Source organism: Somniosus microcephalus, unplaced genomic scaffold (genome assembly GCF_052327205.1).
Source record: "Somniosus microcephalus isolate GS21.2 unplaced genomic scaffold, FLI_Smic_1.0 unresolved_chr7, whole genome shotgun sequence".
Taxonomy (NCBI): domain Eukaryota; kingdom Metazoa; phylum Chordata; class Chondrichthyes; order Squaliformes; family Somniosidae; genus Somniosus; species Somniosus microcephalus.
This window is the reverse complement of record NW_028225185.1, coordinates 4,295,235-4,315,485: the sequence shown is the minus strand read 5'-3', so window position 1 is coordinate 4,315,485 and position 20,251 is coordinate 4,295,235. Positions and strand designations below refer to the sequence as shown.

Sequence of the window (20,251 nt, the reverse complement as noted above, 5' to 3'; positions counted from 1 at the left end):
TGGCTGCGGCGGGCTAGAGCTCGATCGGGTGGCTCTGCAACGGGGCCGGGCAGCGAGTCGGGAGGCAAAGAGAGAGAGGGTGGAGCACACATGGCGCGGCCGGTGCTTCGCAGCCGGGCAGCGTTCGGACCTAAGAAGAGGGAGGGAAGTGTCCCAGAGGGTCCGCTCCACGACGGGAACGGTTCTTCAATTAACGGAGCAAATATTGAAGCGCGATAAAAAAATTAAAATACCGCGGAGAGCGGCGTTGGCAGCGGCGGGAAAGCGCGGGAGGCGCCATCTTAACTCGGCGGGGAAGAAGGAAAAGCGCGGGAGGCGCCATTTTGATCCATCGGGGACGAAGGCAAAGCGCGGGAGGCGCCATCTTAGATTTTCAAGATGCCAAAGACTGGCGATATCACTGCCCTCGATAATGCAATAGAAGACTGGACCACGTATGTGGAAAGAGTCGAGGTATATTGCGAGGCAAACAAAATAGCCGATGAGAAAAAGGCATCGGTATTGCTAAATTTAATGTGCGCAAGAACGTACGGCCTATTGCGGGACCTGATTACTCCAGCCAAACCGAAGGCGAAGAGTGTTAACGAAATTGTTGCTATCCTACAGGAACACCTAAATCCTACACCGCTGCTGATAGCAGAAAGATTTAAATTCCACAGGAGAAATCAGCATGAAAATGAGAGCAATGCTGATTACCTTACGGAACTACGCAAGCTATCAAAGCACTGCCAGTTCAGAGCAGGACTGGCAGATACCTTACGAGACATATTTGTCTGTGGACTCCTGAGTGAAGGAACCCAGAAGAAGTTACTCTCAGAGAAAGAGCTGACGCTAGATAAGGCTTTCAGCGTGGCAGTATCGTACGAGCAGCAAGGGGAGCTGCGGAAATACAACAAAAGCCACAGGAATACGGCACCCACGAAATGACACGGGGATTTGCAAAATGTTATCGCTGCGGCAGAACAAACCATGACCAGAAGGACTGCTGGTCCAAGGACAAAATATGTAGGCAATGCGGAAAGATGGGACACATTGCACGAGTTTGCAGGTCTGGGAAGAAGACCAACGACAACAAAAAGGCTACTAAGGAACCGTACAGGAAAGTACAAAAGATGACGGACAGTAATTCCGAAGACCAGATGAGCGATAGTGAATCCGGGAACAAGAGACTAAGCTGTCTCAAACTTCACAACGTAATCGCAAAAGAGGATCACCGAACCATTTGGGTCACCCTCATGATAGCAGGGTCCCAAGTCAAAATGGAATTGGATACAGGATCAGCTCTAACCGTCATGAATCGACGAGACTACGAGCGGCTATTCTCACACATACCCTTGAGAGAGACATCCATTGTCTTGAGGACGTATACGGGGCAAAAAGTATACCCCAGAGGAAAAATAAGGGTGCCTGTCGAATACAACGGCAAGAAAATACGGAAATTGTATCTCTACATTCTGCAAGATGGTGGACCACCGTTATTGGGACGTGAATGGATCAGAAAGATAAGTTTAGACTGGCACTCCATTCAGGCACTGACGGTGGCTGGTAAAAAGGATGACGACGTCACTCCTGGACGATTGTCAACAATCTTAGCTGACGCCAAAGAGGTATTTCAACAAGAATTGGGCACTCTTAAAGGCGTAACCGCCTCGATAAAAATAGAGGAGAATGCAATTCCCAAGTTTTTCAAAGCAAGACCAGTAACATATGCAATTCGCCCAGCCATCGAGGCAGAGCTGGAGAATCTGGAGAATGCAGGCGTGTTATCTAAGGTAGACTGGAGCGAGTGGGCGACACCCATCGTTCCTGTCATGAAGAAAACGTTAAACAATAAGTCTGAGGAGCCAAGGAAGGTTCGCATCTGTGGGGACTTCAAGGTGACGGTGAACCCAGTCCTTCACACAGTACAATATCCTCTTCCAAGGATAGAAGATATCTTCGCCTCACTATCTGGAGGGAAGCGTTTTACAAAAATTGACCTAGCACAAGCATATTTGCAGATGGAGGTTGAAGAATCCTCTAGGAAGTATCTCACGATAAACACTCACAGAGGTCTTTACCAGTATAATCGACTGGTATTCGGAGTAGCATCAACACCGGCGATATGGCAAAGAGCGATGGAACAAGTCCTGCAAGGGATTCCGGGGACTCAGTGTTACTTGGACGACATCCTAGTGACAGGTGAAGATGACAGTGAACACCTTGCCAACCTAGAGCAGGTGCTCACTAGACTACGTGAACATGGGCTACGAGCCAATCGCCCTAAGTGCGAGTTTTTTAAGAAACAGATATTGTATTGTGGCCACGTGATTGATGAAGAGGGGTTGCATAAGTCCCCTGACAAAATTGAAGCGGTAGTTAAGGCTCCAGCACCTGAAAATGTGTCGCAACTGAGGTCATTCCTCGGATTGGTGAATTACTACCATAAGTTTTTGCCGAATTTGTCCACAATTCTGCATCCACTGAACGCCCTGCTACGAACGGGAGTAGCATGGAAATGGAGCGATGAATGTAAGTGGGCCTTTCAGAAGAGTAAGGACCTAATCACTTCAAGAGAAGTATTGGCTCACTACAACCCATCACTACCGATAACACTGGCGTGTGATGCGTCTCCCTACGGTGTTGGGGCGGTACTGTCACATAAATTCCTTGATGGTTCAGAGAGGCCGATAGCTTTTGCGTCACGCTCGTTAACTTCAGCCGAGCGTAACTACGCCCAGATTGACAGAGAGGCCCTCAGCCTGGTGTGGGGGGTGAAGAAGTTCAATCACTACCTGCACGGTCAGAAATTTACTCTACTAACTGATCATCAACCTCTCATCTCCATTTGCACCCTCAGAAGGGCGTACCGATAATGACGGCACAACGGCTACAGAGGTGGTCCCTTTTCCTAGGGGCACACCAATATGACATCGAGTACAAAGGAACTAAACAGCATGGGAATGCTGATGGATTGTCGCGCCTACCGTTGCCGACGGTGGAAGAAGAACTGGCAGTGGATCCAGTGAAGTTATTCCACTTGACTATAGTCGAATGTCTCCCTGTGACGAATGCAAACATAGAAAAGGAAACACGAAATGACCCGACACTCTCCTGGGTCTATGATTTAACGGTGAAGGGATGGCCAGCACATGGCGAACCACTGCTGCCAGCATTCTCGCCGAGAAGAGAACAGCTGTCAGTGTGCAGAGGAACCTTGATGTGTGGATCCAGAGTAGTAATTACACCCAAATTGAAGGATAGAGTGCTCAATGAGCTTCATGACGGTCATCTGGGAGGGGTAAAAATGAAAAACTTAGCCAGAGCGTTTGTGTGGTGGCTGGGAATCGATAGAGAAATCGAAGAGATGACCAAGAGCTGTACAGGATGCCAGAAGGTCCAAAACGCCCCACCACAAGCCCCTCTCCATCCATGGGAGTGGCCCTCATCTACATGGAAAAGGGTGCACATTGATTCTACTGGTCCCTTTATGGACTCGATGTTTTTAATTGCGGTGGATGCACATTCAAAGTGGCCAGAGGTAATAAAAATGTCCTCAACCACCACAGAAAAAACAATCACAGTCTTACAAACCATATTCGCCAGGAATGGGCTGCTTGAACAGATTTGCTCTGACAATGGACCACAGTTTGTGTCTGAAGAGTTCCGGAGGTTCTTAAAGAACAATGGTGTTAAGCATTACACATCCGCCCCATATCATCCAGCCACTAATGGATTGGCCGAGAGGTTTGTTCAAACATTCAAGAAGGCTATCAAGGCAATGTGTAATGAAGATATTGTGGCGTACCGATCACAGAAAGGACACAATCCGCTTTTCGGTCCGTAGACTATAAATCAGGCGTCATGCCTTTAAGAAGGATCACACCTTTAAGAAACTCAATCTGCAACATAGTTAAGCCTAGAGCGGGGGAGGAGCAGTCGAAGCTGTGGACTGAGAAAAAGCAGTCAGACTTGGTGTAGTCTCTGACGCCATTTTTGTGTTCAACATGTAGCCTCAACAATTAAACCTTTTCTGTTGAACCTCTCCGAGTTCAGTATTTTTTGCTAGGAGTACGTAGACTCCTACATTGGTGACCCCGACGCTCAGGACGACTCCTAAGCGTAACCATGGCTGACACAAACGCAGTTTCTGTGAAGCTGCCGGAGTTCTGGGAGAACCTAGCCACCGCCTGGTTCCTTCAAGCCGAATCGCAATTCCGACTCCGCGGCATCACCGCCGACGCAACGATGTACGACTACCTCCTCGCCTCCCTGGGCAGCTCCACAATCACGAAAGTCTGGACAACACTACAAGACCCTCCGGAGGAAGGTAAGTATGCACAGCTCAAGGCTGCGCTCCTTAAAAAATTCACAGCCTCCCAATTTTTGCGCAACTGCCACCTCCTCGACTTCCCGGGCCTCGGTGACTCCACGCCGTCAGACTTGCTCTCACACATGCTTGCTCTGACCGACGAGAAACCGCCCGGCTCCCTCTTCCGCACGCTCTTTATCCGCCAACTACCTCCCAGCATCCGCCCGGCGATCGTGGCGTCCAGCCTCACGGACCTCGAGGTCCTGGCCGACGAAGCCGATAAGCTCCTGTCCACCGGCTCCAACCACGCCGTCACCCCCGACCTGGCCTCCGCAGCGTCAGCGCGCGCTCCACCCTCTATCGCGCGGCCACACAGCTCGGCCACGAGGCCCCCCAGGCCCCCACGTCCCCCAAGCCCTCCGACCCAGGGCTACTGCTACTTCCATACCCGGTTCGGCGCACGGGCACACCACTGCAGCCATCCCTGCACATTTCCAACCGCCCCCACACCGGCCTACACGATGGCCGTGGGGCAAGCAGGCGTGCTGCTGTACGTTACGGACAGCGCCTCCGGACGCCGTTTCCTATGCGACACAGGCGCGCAGCGCAGCATCATCTCCGCGTCCGCCCTCGAGATCCAGCGAGGCGGCCGCGGCCCTGCGCTGGCTGCCGCCAACGGCACCGACATCCGGACGTACGGCACCCGCACCGTCACCATCGACCTCGCAGGCCGCCGCTACCACTGGGAGTTTATCACCGCCAAGGTGCTCTCCCCGCTCTTCGGTGCGGATTTCCTGTGCGCCCATGGCCTGTTGGTCGACATGCCTCGGCGCCGCCTCATGGACATGAACACCATGTCACCTATCCCGGGCGCCATGCCCCCCCCCAACCCGCCGAAATGGCGTGGCAGTGCCGCGCCCGCTCAACGGACGACTACTCAGCACTCCTGGCTGAATTCCCAGCCCTCACCAACCCGACCTTCTCCGCGAAAGTTGCTAAGCACGGGGTAGAACACTTCATCCCCACCACAGGCCCACCGGTGTATGCCCGCAGGCTGGACCCGGCCAAGCTGGAGATCACGCGGGCCGAGTTCGCCACAATGGAACAGCTCGGCATCATCCGCCGCTCCAACAGCCCCTGGGCCTCCCCACTCCACATCGTCACCAAACCCGACGGGGGATGGCGCCCCTGCGGGGACTACCGGCGCCTAAACGACGCCACCATGCCGGATCGGTACCCCATACTGCACATTCAAGACTTCTCGGCTAGACTGGTCGGCCGCTCAGTCTTCTCCAAAGTCGACCTGGTGCGCGGTTACCATCAGGTGCCAGTCCACCCCACAGACGTTCCCAAGACGGCCATAATCACCCCTTTTGGGCTATTCGAGTTCCACCGAATGCCCTTCGGCCTCAAAAACGCGGCCCAGGCCTTCCAGCGGCTCATGGACTCGGTCCTCCGGGACCTGAAGTTCCTCTTTGTCTACCTGGATGACATCCTGGTAGCTCGTTCCTCCAAGCAGGAACACATCGAGCACCTCCGCACCCTGTTCCAGCGGCTCAGTGAGCACGGGCTCATCATCAGCCCAGCCAAGTGCCAATTCGGCCTCAGCAGGATCGAATTCCTCAGCCACCACATCACGCAGGACGGAGCCATTCCCCTGCCCGCCAAGGTGCAAGCCGTCCAGCAGTTCCCCCGGCCTACCACCATCAAAGGCCTCCAGGAGTTCTTGGGGATGATCAACTTTTACAACCGCTTCATTCCCGGAGCGGCCTCCCTCATGCGGCCCCTATACAAAGCCCTCCGGGGTAAGAAAGACAGAATGGCGATCGAGTGGTCGGCGGACATGTTGACCGCTTTCGACTTGACCAAAAAGGCGCTCGCCAACACCACCATGCTCGCTCACCCACAGCCCAACGCCAGGGTGGCCCTCACCACGGACGCCTCCGACCACGCGGTCGGCGCCGTGTACGAACAGTGGGTCGATGGGGCCTGGCAACCGCTGGCCTTTTTCAGCCGCCAACTGCGCCCCCCGGAGGCCAAATACAGCGCCTTTGACCGCGAGCTCCTCGCACTGTACCTGGCAGTCCGCCATTTTAGATTTCTTCTGGAGGGTCGCCCCTTCACCGCGTTTGTCGACCACAAACCCCTGACATTCGCGATGGTGAAATCTGCGGACCCGTGGTCAGCCAGGCAACAACGCCAGCTCGCCGCGGTGTCCAAATTCACCACGGACATCCGGCACGTCTCCAGTTGAGACAACGTGGTGGCCGACTGCCTATCCCGCCCCGCCGTCCACAGCGCCCACCTGGCAGTGGACTATGCTCAACTGGCAGCGGAGCAACGCACCGACCCCGATCTGCTCTCCGCGCCCACAACCCTCCCAGGGCTGCGACTGACCGATGTCGCCTGCGGCCCGTCCGCCATCACAGTCAAATGCGACGCCTCCTTGGCGCAACCCCGCCCCGGCGTCCTGGTGAAAACGGGTGTTCGACATCGTCCACGGCCTCTCACACCCCGGCACCCGCGAGTCCATTAGACTGGTGGCCAACCGATTTGTCTGGCGCGGCCTGCGCAAAGATGTGCGCGTCTGGTCCAGATCCTGCATAGCTTGCCAGCGTGCCAAAATCCACCAGCACGTCAAAGCCCCACTCGAGGAGTTCACCGTGCCAGAAAGAAGGTTTGACCATGTCCACATCGACCTCGTCGGCCCCCTGCCGCCATCACAAGGTCACACGCACCTGCTGACAATCGTGGACCGTACCACCCGCTGGCCCGAGGCCATTCCACTGACGCCCACCACCACCGCCGACATCGCGAGGGCGTTCATCGGTACCTGGGTCGCTCGGTTCGGCGTCCCCTTCGACATGACGTCGGATAGAGGCCCGCAGTTCACCTCTGATCTGTGGGCCGCCATCGCCCGAAACCTCGGGGTGGCCGTTCACCACACCACGGCTTACCACCCCCAAGCCAACAGACTGTGCGAGCGATTCCACAGGTCCATGAAGGCGTCCCTCCGCGCCAGCCTCGAGGACAAGGCTTGGATCGACCGCCTCCCGTGGGTGCTACTTGGCCTACGCTCCGCAGTCAAGGAAGACCTGCAAGCCTCGGCAGCGGAACTCGTGTACGGCCAGCCGCTACGCGTACCCGGAAAGTTCCTGCCCACCGCCACGACCCCCTGGTCGGCTGACCAGCAACGCCGCGCTTTCGCCAACCGAGCACAACAGTTCGCTCCGGTACCCACCGGCCGGCACGGCGAACCAGCAACCCGCGTACCACCTAGCCTGCACGTGGCCAAATTTGTTTTCGTGCACCATGACGCCCACCGAGGACCTCTACGGCCCCCATACGACGGACCCTACAAGGTACTCCAGACGGGGAACAAGTTCTTCCTCCTCGAAGTGGGCGGCAGAACTGACAAGGTGTCGGTCGACTGGCTCAAGCTGGCGCACCTAGAGCCCGACGAACCCGTTCAAGTGGGCCAACCCCCACCGCGGGGCAGACCGCCTAAGAGCCCGACGCGTCCGACCGCCCCGCTCCCGACACCAACCGCCAAGAGCCGTTCCGGCTGTGCCATCAAGCCGCCACGCTGGTTCGTACACTCCCTACTAGCGGATTCTGGGGGGAGCTGTGTGGCGTACCGATCACAGAAAGGACACAATCCGCTTTTCGGTCCGTAGACTATAAATCAGGCGTCATGCCTTTAAGAAGGATCACACCTTTAAGAAACTCGATCTGCAACATAGTTAAGCCCAGAGCGGGGGAGGAGCAGTCGAAGCTGTGGACTGAGAAAAAGCAGTCAGACTTGGTGTAGTCTCTGACGCCATTTTTGTGTTCAACATGTAGCCTCAACAATTAAACCTTTTCTGTTGAACCTCTCCGAGTTCAGTATTTTTTGCTAGGAATACGTAGACTCCTACAATATACCCCTACAACACAAGGTGGATAACTTCTTGTTTGCCTACCGGAATGCGACACATGCGGTTACCAACCAAACTCCAGCCATGATGTTCTTCAATCGAAGACTACGATGCCGCTTGGATTTGGTTAAGCCAAACGTCAGAAGAGATGTGGAGAACAGGCAGTTTCAGAATATGAATGAAAGGCCGACCAGGAGTTTTAAGATAGGTCAACCAGTTTTGGCCCGGGACTACCGCACAGAGAAATGGCAGCCAGGAACGATCTGTACACGGCAAGGACCTCTAATGTATACCGTGGACGTTGGAGAGAGCATTGTAAGACGCCATGCTGACCAGATTCTAGAGTCACTGGAAAACATCAACTCCACACCACGATCTGATACACCTGGCGATGAAACCGAAGTACCAATTGCATCTACCGCAGAATCGGTGATATTGGAAGCAGACGAACCAAACAACGACATTGATCCCGACTCAACCTTGCCAGAAGAACCTGATATCCCAAAGAGGCGTTATCCAGACAGAATCAGGAAGCCTCCTCAAAGACTGAACTTATAATTGCTTAACTTCAACCAATGTATCTAGCAACCGTAATTGTAATTAGTTATTATTTAGTTGTTAAATGAATGTTATGTACTGTTTATCTAAAAGGGGAGGAATTGTTGTGTATGTACCTTTAAGGGAATAACTGGTCACAGACTGCAGTACCGGCAGTGACCACCCCTGTATAAAAGGCCCTAGCAGGCTTCTGTAGTTTCAGTATCCAGGTTGTCTCCATTCAGTAAAGACTTGTTATAATCAACTCCTGCAGTCCGTGTCTCAATTATACACGGACATAATAAAGGGGACGGCCAGTCCCCCCCGCCACTCGCCAGTAACCCCCCCCTCCTCCTCCTTTCTGTTCCCAGGGCCGGTATGCGCTGGAGTGGTGGGTTTAAAGATGCCTCGTTACTGCCTGTTCGGCGACACGGTGAACACAGCCTCCCGCATGGAGTCCACCGGTGAAGGTACGATCGAGCGCTCAATCCCCGCCTCTCCCGTCCCGTCTGTTTATAGAGAAAGAGAGACTTGCATTTCTCCAGCACCTTTCACCACCTCAGGAACGTCCCAAAACGTTTCACAGCCAATGAAGTACTTTTTTTGAAGTGTGGTCACTGTTGTAATGTGGGAAACGCGGCAGGCAATTTGCGCACAGCAAGCTCCCAAAAACAGCAATGTGATAATGACCAGATCATCTGTTTTAGCCCCTCCGACAGTGTGGCGCTCCCTCAGTACCGCCCCTCCGACAGTGCGGCACTCCCTCAGTATTGCCACGCCGACAGTGTGGCACTCCCTTAGTACCGCCCCTCCGACAGTGCGGCGCTCCCTTAGTACCGCCCCTCCGACAGTGCCGCGCTCCCTCAGTACTGCCCCTCCGACAGTGCGGCGCTCCCTCAGTACCGCCCCTCCGACAGTGCGGCACTCCCTCAGTACTGTCACGCCGACAGTGTGGCGCTCCCTCAGTACTGCCCCTCCAACAGTGCGGCGCTCCATCAGTACTGCCCCTCCCACAGTGCGGCGCTCCCTCAGTACTGCCCCTGACAGTGCGGGGCTCCCTCAGTACTGCCCCTCCGACAGTGCGGCGCTCCCTTAGTACTGCCCCTGACAGTGCGGGGCTCCCTCAGTACCGCCCCTCCGACAGTGCGGCACTCCCTCAGTACCGCCCCTCCAACAGTGCGGCGCTCCCTTAGTACCGCCCCTCCGACAGTGCGGCGCTCCATTAGTACCACCCCTCCGACAGTGCCGCGCTCCCTCAGTACTGCCCCTCCGACAGTGCGGCGCTCCCTCAGTACCGCCCCTCCGACAGTGCCGCGCTCCCTCAGTACTGCCCCTCCGACAGTGCGGCGCTCCCTCAGTACTGCCCCTCCGACAGTGCGGCGCTCCCTCAGTACTGCCCCTCCGACCGTGCGGCGCTCCCTCAGTACTGCCCCTCCGACCGTGCGGCACTTCCTCAGTACTGCCCCTCCGACAGTGCGACGCTCCCTCAGTACTGCCCCTCCGACAGTGCGGCGCTCCCTCAGTACTGCCCCTGACAGTGCGGGGCTCCCTCAGTACTGCCCCTCCGACAGTGCGGCGCTCCCTCAGTACTGCCCCTCCGACAGTGCGGCGCTCCCTCAGTACCGCCCCTCCGACAGTGCGGCGCTCCCTCAGTACCGCCCCTCCGACAGTGCGGCGCTCCCTCAGTACTGCCCCTCCGACAGTGTGGCGCTCCCTCAGTACTGACCCTCCGACAGTGCGGCGCTCCCTCAGTACCGCCCCTCCGACAGTGCGGCGCTCCCTCAGTACAGCCCCTCCGACAATGCGGCGCTCCCTCAGTACCGCCCCCCGACAGTGCGGCGCTCCCTCAGTACCGCCCCTCCGACAGTGCGGCGCTCCCTCAGTACAGCCCCTCCGACAATGCGGCGCTCCCTCAGTACTGACCCTCCGATAGTGCGGCGCTCCCTCAGTACCGCCCCTCCGACGGTGCGGCGCTCCCTCAGTACTGCCCCTCTGACAGTGCGGCGCTCCCTCAGTACAGCCCCTCCGACAATGCGGCGCTCCCTCAGTACTGCCCCTCCGACAGTGCGGCGCTCCCTCAGTACTGCCCCTCCGACAGTGCGGTGCTCCCTCAGTACTGCCCCTCCGACAGTGCGGCGCTCCCTCAGTACTGCCCCTCCGACAGTGCGGTGCTCCCGCAGCACTGCCCCTCCGACAGTGCGGCGCTCCCTCAGTACTGCCCCTCCGATAGTGCGGCGCTCCCTCAGTACTGCCCCTCCGACAGTGCGGCGCTCCCGCAGTACTGCCCCTCCGACAGTGCGGCGCTTCCTCATTACTGCCCCTCCGACAGTGCGGCGCTCCCTCAGTACCGCCCCTCCGACAGTGCGGCGCTCCCTCAGTATTGCACTGGGAGTAACGACCTGGATTTGATGCTCTAGTCTCTGGGGCCGGGACTTGAACCCATGACCTTCTGACTCAGAGGGGAAAGTGAGTGATACCCACTGAGCCACGGCTGAGATGCGGGCGAAGGGCCAACGTCTCGAGCTCAGGACACGCGGGCATTGGGACAGGAGCCCAACCTCCCAGTGCTGAGAGGCACGGGAAGTGAGATCTGGGCACGGGACGGAAGCCAAGTACGGCTTGGAGTCACGGGGGGTGGGGCGGGGGAATAGTCTGAAGGGGGCACCTCTAGAGGGGGGGCAGAGCCAGTGGGAGAAAGAGCCAGAGGGGAGTTTGTACCAGAGAGGTTGGTGCCAGAGGGGTTGGTGCCAGAGGGGTTAGTGCCAGAGGAGTTAGTGCCAGAGGGGTTAGTGCCAGAGGGGTTAGTGCCAGAGGAGTTGGTGCCAGAGGGGTTAGTGCCAGAGGAGTTAGTGCCAGAGGGATTAGAGCCAGAGGAGTTAGTGCCAGAGGGAGGCAGTGCCAAAGGAGTTAGTGCCAGAGGGAGGCAGTGCCAGAGGAGTTAGTGCCAGAGGGGAGTTAGTGCCAGAGGGAGGCAGTGCCAGAGGGAGGCAGTGCCGGAGGGGTTAGTGCCAGAGGGGTTAGTGCCAGAGAGGTTAGTGCCAGAGGAGTTAGTGCCAGAGGGAGGCAGTGCCAGAGGAGTTAGTGCCAGAGGGGAGTTAGTGCCAGAGGGAGGCAGTGCCAGAGGGAGGCAGTGCCAGAGGAGTTAGTGCCAGAGGGAGGCAGTGCCAGAGGAGTTAGTGCCAGAGGAGTTAGTGCCAGAGGGGGGTTAATGCCAGAGCGGGGCAGTGCCAGAACAGGGCAGCTCCTCTAACACTGTCTCTTTTCCTCCTCTCCAGCCTTGAAGATCCACTTGTCTGCAGCCACGAAGATGGTGCTGGAGGAGTTCAGCTGCTTCGAGCTCGATTTGCGAGGAGATATTGAAATGAAGGTAATCCACGGCGAGAACTCTCCAAGGGTCAAAGGTTGTTCACTGGGGCCCAGGAATCCGACACTCACTGTTACACCTTTTGATTTTATTGTTATTTATTATTGTCAGCGCTCATCTGGTGCTGGGAGACCCTCCCACTCATTACACCCAGAGTCCACATCCAATAAACCCCACTCTCCCAAACCAGGGACAGCACGGGTTAGATACAGAGTAAAGCTCCCTCTACACTGTCCCCATCAAACACTCCCAGGGCAGGTACAGCACGGGGTTAGATACAGAGTAAAGCTCCCTGTACACTGTCCCCATCAAACACTCCCAGGGCAGGTACAGCACAGGATAGATACAGAGTAAAGCTCCCTCTACGCTGTCCCCATCAAACACTCCCAGGGCAGGTACAATACGGGTTAGATACAGAGTAAAGCTCCCTCTATACTGTCCCCATCAAACACTCCCAGGGCAGGTACAGCACGGGTTAGATACAGAGTAAAGCACCCTCTACACTGTCCCATCAAACACTCCCAGGGCAGGTACAGCACGGGGTTAGATACAGAGTAAAGCTCCCTCTACACTGTCCCATCAAACACGACCGGGGCAGGTACAGCACGGGTTAGATACAGAGTAAAGCTCCCTCTACACTGTCCCATCAAACACTCCCAGGGCAGGTACAGCAGGGGTTAGATACAGAGTAAAGCTCCCTCTACACTGTCCCATCAAACACTCCCAGGGCAGGCACAGCACGGGTTAGATACAGAGTAAAGCTCCCTCTACACTGTCCCGTCAAACACTCCCAGGCCAGGTACAGCACAGGGTTAGATACAGAGTAAAGCTCCCTCTACACTGTCCCATCAAACACTCCCAGGGCAGGTACAGCACGGGTTAGATACAGAGTAAAGCTCCCTCTACACTGTCCCATCAAACACTCCCAGGGCAGGTACAGCACGGGTTAGATACAGAGTAAAGCTCCCTCTACACTGTCCCATCAAACACTCCCAGGGCAGGTACAGCATGGGTTAGATACAGAGTAAAGCTCCCTCTACACTGTCCCCATCAATCACTCCCAGGGCAGGTACAGCACGGGTTAGATACAGAGTAAAGCTCCCTCTACACTGTCCCATCAAACACTCCCAGGGCAGGAACAGCACGGGTTAGATACAGAGTAAAGCTCCCTCTACACTGTCCCATCAAACACTCCCAGGGCAGGTACAGCACGGGGTTAGATACAGAGTAAAGCTCCCTCTACACTGTCCCATCAAACACTCCCAGGGCAGGTACAGCACGGGTTAGATACAGAGTAAAGCTCCCTCTACACTGTCCCCATCAAACACTCCCAGGGCAGGTATAGCGCGGGTTAGATACAGAGTAAAGCTCCCTCTACACTGTCCCATCAAACACTCCCAGGGCAGGTACAGCACAGGTTAGATACACAGTAAAGCTCCCTCTACACTGTCCCATCAAACACTCCCAGGGCAGGCACAGCACGGGTTACATACAGAGTAAAGCTCCCTCTACACTATCCCATCAAACACTCCCAGGGCAGGTACAGCACGGGTTAGATACAGAGTAAAGCTCCCTCTACACTGTCTCATCAAACACTCCCAGGGCAGGTACAGCGCTGGTTAGATACAGAGTAAAGCTCCCTCTACACTGTCCCATCAAACACTCCCAGGGCAGGTACAGCAGGGGTTAGATACAGAGTAAAGCTCCCTCTACACTGTCCCATCAAACACTCCCAGGGCAGGCACAGCACGGGTTAGATACAGAGTAAAGCTCCCTCTACACTGTCCCGTCAAACACTCCCAGGCCAGGTACAGCACAGGGTTAGATACAGAGTAAAGCTCCCTCTACACTGTCCCATCAAACACTCCCAGGGCAGGTACAGCACGGGTTAGATACAGAGTAAAGCTCCCTCTACACTGTCCCATCAAACACTCCCAGGGCAGGTACAGCACGGGTTAGATACAGAGTAAAGCTCCCTCTACACTGTCCCATCAAACACTCCCAGGGCAGGTACAGCACGGGGTTAGATACAGAGTAAAGCTCCCTCTACACTGTCCCATCAAACACTCCCAGGGCAGGTATAGCGCGGGTTAGATACAGAGTAAAGCTCCCTCTACACTGTCCCATCAAACACTCCCAGGGCAGGTACAGCACAGGTTAGATACACAGTAAAGCTCCCTCTACACTGTCCCATCAAACACCCCCAGGGCAGGTACAGCACGGGTTAGATACAGAGTAAAGCTCCCTCTACACTGTCCCATCAAACACTCCCAGGGCAGGTACAGCACGGGTTAGATACAGAGTAAAGCTCCCTCTACACTGTCCCATCAAACACTCCCAGGGCAGGTACAGCACGGGTTACATACAGAGTAAAGCTCCCTCTACACTGTCCCATCAAACACTCCCAGGGCAGGTACAGCACGGGTTAGATACAGAGTAAAGCTCCCTCTACACTGTCCCATCAAACACTCCCAGGGCAGGTACAGCACGGGTTAGATACAGAGTAAAGCTCCCTCTACACTGTCCCATCAAACACTCCCAGGGCAGGTACAGCACGGGGTTAGATACAGAGTAAAGCTCCCTCTACACTGTCCCATCAAACACTCCCAGGGCAGGTACAGCACGGGTTAGATACAGAGTAAAGCTCCCTCTACACTGTCCCATCAAACACTCCCAGGGCAGGTACAGCACGGGTTAGATACAGAGTAAAGCTCCCTCTACACTGTCCCATCAAACACTCCCAGGGCAGGTACAGCACGGGTTAGATACAGAGTAAAGCTCCCTCTGCACTGTCCCATCAAACACTCCCAGGGCAGGTACAGCACAGGTTAGATACAGAGTAAAGCTCCCTCTACACTGTCCCATCAAACACTCCCAGGGCAGGTACAGCACGGGTTAGATACAGAGTAAAGCTCCCTCTACACTGTCCCATCAAACACTCCCAGGGCAGGTACAGCACGGGTTAGATACAGAGTAAAGCTCCCTCTACACTGTCCCATCAAACACTCCCAGGGCAGGTACAGCACGGGGTTAGATACAGAGTAAAGCTCCCTCTACACTGTCCCATCAAACACTCCCAGGACAGGTACAGCACGGGTTAGATACAGAGTAAAGCTCCCTCTACACTGTCCCATCAAACACTCCCAGGGCAGGTACAACACGGGTTAGATACAGAGTAAAGCTCCCTCTACACTGTCCCATCAAACACTCCCAGGGCAGGTACAGCACGGGGTTAGATACAGAGTAAAGCTCCCTCTACACTGTCCCAACAAACACTCCCAGGGCAGGTACAACACGGGTTAGATACAGAGTAAAGCTCCCCCTACACTCGAGAGCGTGACGATACGAAAACAATAACTTCACCTCCCTGCAAGACTGTTAATCGGCAAATCCTCCCACTACGTCACTCTGTTCTCCAAGGCGTAAATACTAAAAAATAAAGAGGATGTAGACTGGGAATCGAACGGTGGAACCTTCGTCTTGCGAGTTCGGGCTGCTGCACGAGAGGCTTAGGCCATTTGGCCCCTCGAGCCTGCTTCGCCATTCAATGAGATCATGGCTGATCTGATCTTGGCCTCAACTCCACTTCCCTGCCCGCTCCCCATAACCCTCGACTCCCTTATCGTTCAAAAATCTGTCTATCTCCACCTTAAATATATTCAATGACCCAGCCTCCACAGCTCTCCGGGGTAGAGAATTCCACAGATTTACAACCCTCTGAGAGAAGAAATTCCTCCTCATCTCAGTTTTAAAAGGGCGACCCTTTACTCTGAAACTGTGCCCCCGAGTTCTAGATTTCCCCACGAGGGGAAACATCCTCTCTGCATCTACCTTGTCCAACCCCCTCAGTATCTTATATGTTTCAGTAAGATCACCTCTCATTCTTCTAAACTCCAATGAGTATCGGCCCAAACTGCTCAACCTTTCTTCATAAGTCAACCCCCTTCATCTCAGGAATCAACCGTGTGAACCTTCTCTGAACTGCCTCCAATGTACAGGAAACTCTTTTTTATCCAGCGCCGACGGGACCGGCGTGGTGCCGGTTTATCAAAAAGTCCGGATTACAGAGAGGTACAGTAAAAGGTACGAGAGCCCCGTACACAGCAACAGATCCAGGCTTCCCTGTTGCTTAGCAACAGGTGCAGGAACCCCGGCCGCAGGATCCAGGCGTCCCTGTTGCTTAGCAACAGGTGCAGGGACCCCGGTTACATGGCCACAGATCCAGGAACGGCCACTAATAGGAAGTAAAACTTACCTGAACCTACTCCTGAGTTTTGCCGGTTTACAGAGATTTCCGGTAAATCGAGAGTTTCCTGTAAGTATATCCCTCCTTAAATAAGGAGACCAAAACTGTACGCAGTACTCCAGGTGTGGTCTCACCAACACCCTGTACAATTGTAGCAGGACTTCCCTACTTTTATACTCCATCCCCCTTGCAATAAAGGCCAACATTCCATTTGCCGTTTTGATTACTTGCCGTACCTGCACAAGGACCCCGAGATCACTCTGTACCACAGCATTTTGTAATCTCTCCCCATTTAAATAATAATTTGCTTTTTAATTTTTCTTCCCAAGGTGGCAGGGTAGCGGGGGAGCTGTGTGTCTGACACCGTGTCCGCTTTGTTTTTTCAGGGGAAAGGGAAGATGAGGACGTACTGGCTGCTGGGGGAGCGGTCGGTCAGCAGCCACGGCTGAGAGCCCAGAGCGACCTCTCCCCTCCGCCCGCCCCCCTCGTCCGCCCGCTCACCACCCCCCCCCCCACCCCCCCTACACACTCACACAAACCCTCCATCCGCTTCCTGCATGCTCGTGAAGAGGATCTCGCCATTCCTGGGACGGAGGGGCTTCCTCTTCCGGGACTTTGTCTGATTTCCGGTCCGGCAGAGCGACTGCGCAGGAGCGCGGTGTTCCCGGCTCCGCTGGTGCTGCCCGGGAGCAGGAGGAGCGGAGAATCTCGCTCTCAATTGGATCCGTCATCATCGCTCACCCATTGTGACTGTGTGTTTGTGTGTTGCTCAGAGACTCGTGACTTTACAACTGGCTCCTGTTTACTTGATTAAAACCAGAAATGTAAATCTGTCAATTAAGTCTGTCCACCGGCCTCTCTCTCTCTCTCTCTACCTGCCCGACACTCTCTCCTTATCTCTCTCCCAATCTCTCTCTATCCGCCACTCTCTCGCTCTCTGCTCCCCAGTCTCATGTACCCCTCTCTGTGGCCCTGTCTGTGTCACTATCGCTCACCCACTGGTCTCTCTCTCTCTCTCTCTCTCTCTCTCTCTCTCTCTCTCTCTGTCTCTCTCTGTCTCTCTCTCTTTCTGTCTCTGTCTGTCTGTCTCTCTCTCTCGCTGTCTCTCTTTCTCTCTCATTGTCTCTCTCTCTCTGTCTCTCTCTCTTTCTCTCTCTCTCTGTCTCTCTCTGTCTCTCTCTCTTTCTCTCTCTCTGTCTCTCTCTCTCTCTGTCTCTCTCTCTCTCTGTCTCTCTTTCTCTCTCTCTGTCTCTCTGTCTCTCTCTCTCTGTCTCTCTCTCTGTCTCTCTGTCTCTCTCTCTCTCTCTCTCTTTCTCTCTGTCTCTCTCTCTCTCTGTCTCTCTCTCTCTGTCTCTCCCTCTCTTTCTCCCTCGCTCTCCCTCTCTCTCACTGTCCGCCACACTCTCTCTCTCTCCGCCTCTCTCTCCCCTCGCCTCTCTCTCGCCCTCTCGCTCTCTCCCTCTCTCTTTCCCCCTCTCTCTGTTTGACACTCTCCCTCTGTCTGACACTCTCTCCCTCTCCCCCTCTCCACTGTAATTTCTTTTCACCATTCTCGGTCTCTCTGGCTGCTCGTCTGTTTGACTAATGGTTAGAGAGAGATGAATGCTATTTGGTTAAAACAGATGACCTGAATGCTGTTTGTGGGAGCTTGCTGTGCGCAATTTGGCTGCCGTGTTTCCTACATTACAACAGTGACCACACTTCAAAAAAAGTACCTCATTGGCTGTAAAGCGCTTTTGACGTCCTGAGGTGGTGAAAGGTGCTGGAGAAACGCGAGTCTTTTTCTTTCTTTCTCTCCTCCTCTCTTTTTTTTCCTCTTTCTCTCTCTCTCTCTCTCTCCTTTTTCTCTGTCTTTCTCGCTCTTTCTCTCTCATTCTTTCTTTCTTTCCTTCGTTCTCTCTTTCTTTATCTTTCTTTCTCTCTTTCCTTCTTTTTTATGATCACAAGGTTGAGGATTAGGGTCGAGACTGACACAAGTAGGCCAAAGACTGAGGTGATCGATTGGAAACGAGCAAATGATGAGTGTGGAACGAAAGAAGGTAAACTGGGAGAGAACCTGGAAAAACAAAAGAGACGGAAAATCAGTGGGAAATCTTTAAACGGGTAATCAATGGAGTTCAAGAGAAACGTGTTCCACTAAAAACAAGTTAATTATGGGGCACCATGCATGAATAAAGGAATAAGGGGACAATTGAATCTGAAGAAAAAGACATACAATAAGTGACGTAATAAAACTCACTACACACTTGGTGTGAGTATAAAGCAAGGCTTTAATCAACTTGTTTCAGAACATGGAGGTCTAGTTGTACCTCACTAGTTCCTTGTCTTACAAAATGTCCCTGGGCAAGCTGGGCCCACGCCTGAGTATTTATACTCCTTGGACGGCGCCACCAGCTGGCCGTCCAGTGTTATTTCATGAGTAGTTCGTTGATGAATGATGAGATTTCTAACAATATAAGTATATCAATGGACTGGTGAGGTGGGCAGAACAGTGGCAAATGGAATCAATCCGGAGAAGTGTGAGGTAATGTATTTGGGGAGGGCTAACAAGGAAAGGGAATACACTGTAAATGGTAGGACACTGAGAAGTGTAGAGGATCAGAGGGACCTTGGAGTGCATGTCCACAGATCCCTGAAGGTAGCAGGACAGGTAGATAAGGTGGTTGAGAAGGCATACGGGATACTTGCCTTTATTAGACGAAGCATAGAATAGAAGAGCAGGGAGGTTATGCTTGAACTGTATAAAACACCAGTTAGGCCGCAGCTAGAGTACTGTGTGCAGTTCTGGTCACCACATTACAGGAAAGATGTGATCGCACTAGAGGGGGTGCAGAGGAGATTTATGAGGATGTTGTCTGGGCTGGAGAATTTCAGCGATGAGGAAAGATTGGATCGGCTGGGGTTGTTTTCTTTGGAACAGAGGAGGCTGAGGGGAGATTTAATTGAGGTGTATAAAATGATGAGGGGCCTGGATAGAGTGGATGGGAAGGACCGATTTCCCTTAGCAGAGAGGTCAATAACCAGGGGGCAGAGATTTAAAGTAATTGGTGGAAGGATTAGAGGGGAGTTGAGGAGAACTTTTTTCACCCAGAGGGTGGTGGGGGTCTGGAACTCACTGCCTGAAAGGGTGGTCGAGGCAGAAACCCTCATCACCTTTAAAAAGTACTTGGATATGCACTTTGACGTAAGAAAACTACTGGGCACTTGGTTTAAGCGTTAAACAAAGCTTTAATCAACTGTTTTACAACATGGAGGTCTAGTTGTGTCCTTCACTAGTTCCTGTTAAAGAATGTCCTGCGCAAGCTGGGCCCGTGCCCGAGTATTTATACTCTCCCTGGACAGCGCCGCCCGCAGGCCGCTCAGTATTATTTCATAAGTCATTTCCACATGAATGACTGATTCATATCACACTTGAAGTGACGGAACCTCCAGGGCTACGGACCAAGAGCTGGAACATGGGATTAGGCTGGAGAGCTCTTTGTCGGCCGGCGCGGACACGATGGGCCGAATGGCCTCCTTCTGTGCCGTAAATTTTTGTGATTCTATGAAGTACTTCGATGATAAAGGAGAGGAGGATAAAAGGGAAAGTGAAGAACTTAGGAGGGAAGTTTATTTTTAAAGAAACATCCGGAAGGCAATGAGAAACTACAAAATCAAATGATCAAGGAATAATGAGATAGACGCGTCACAGGAGGATGAGCTTAAAAAGAATATTAAGCAGTTGGGATAGAAAGGGAGGTAATCATGGACAAACTTGTAAAACTAAAAGGGGATAAAACCCCAGGTCCAGATGGTATGTGCCCACGCATACGCAGGGAACCTCGGGAAAACAGAAAAGAAAAACTCGCGTTTCTCGACCACCGGATGTCTCAAAGCACTTTACAGTCAATTAAGTA

At 53.9% G+C, this 20,251-nt stretch overlaps 1 protein-coding gene across 2 annotated transcripts in view; it reads left to right on the top strand.

Moving 5' to 3' along the window:
- LOC147086409 (atrial natriuretic peptide receptor 1-like) overlaps positions 1-17,351 on the top strand; it is a 97,223-nt gene extending 79,872 nt beyond the window's left edge. The window contains exons 20-22 of one of the 2 annotated variants that reach the window (XM_085978485.1): positions 9,117-9,215; positions 12,021-12,112; positions 16,742-17,347. In XM_085978485.1, the coding sequence (XP_085834611.1) occupies positions 9,117-9,215; positions 12,021-12,112; positions 16,742-16,804 (254 nt within the window). In that variant the 3' untranslated portion in view covers positions 16,805-17,347. Of the gene's footprint in view, positions 1-9,116; positions 9,216-12,020; positions 12,113-16,741 lie in introns of both variants that reach the window. The other variant, XM_085978487.1, reaches the window with a different exon arrangement.
- The last annotated feature ends 2,900 nt before the right edge of the window (positions 17,352-20,251 follow it).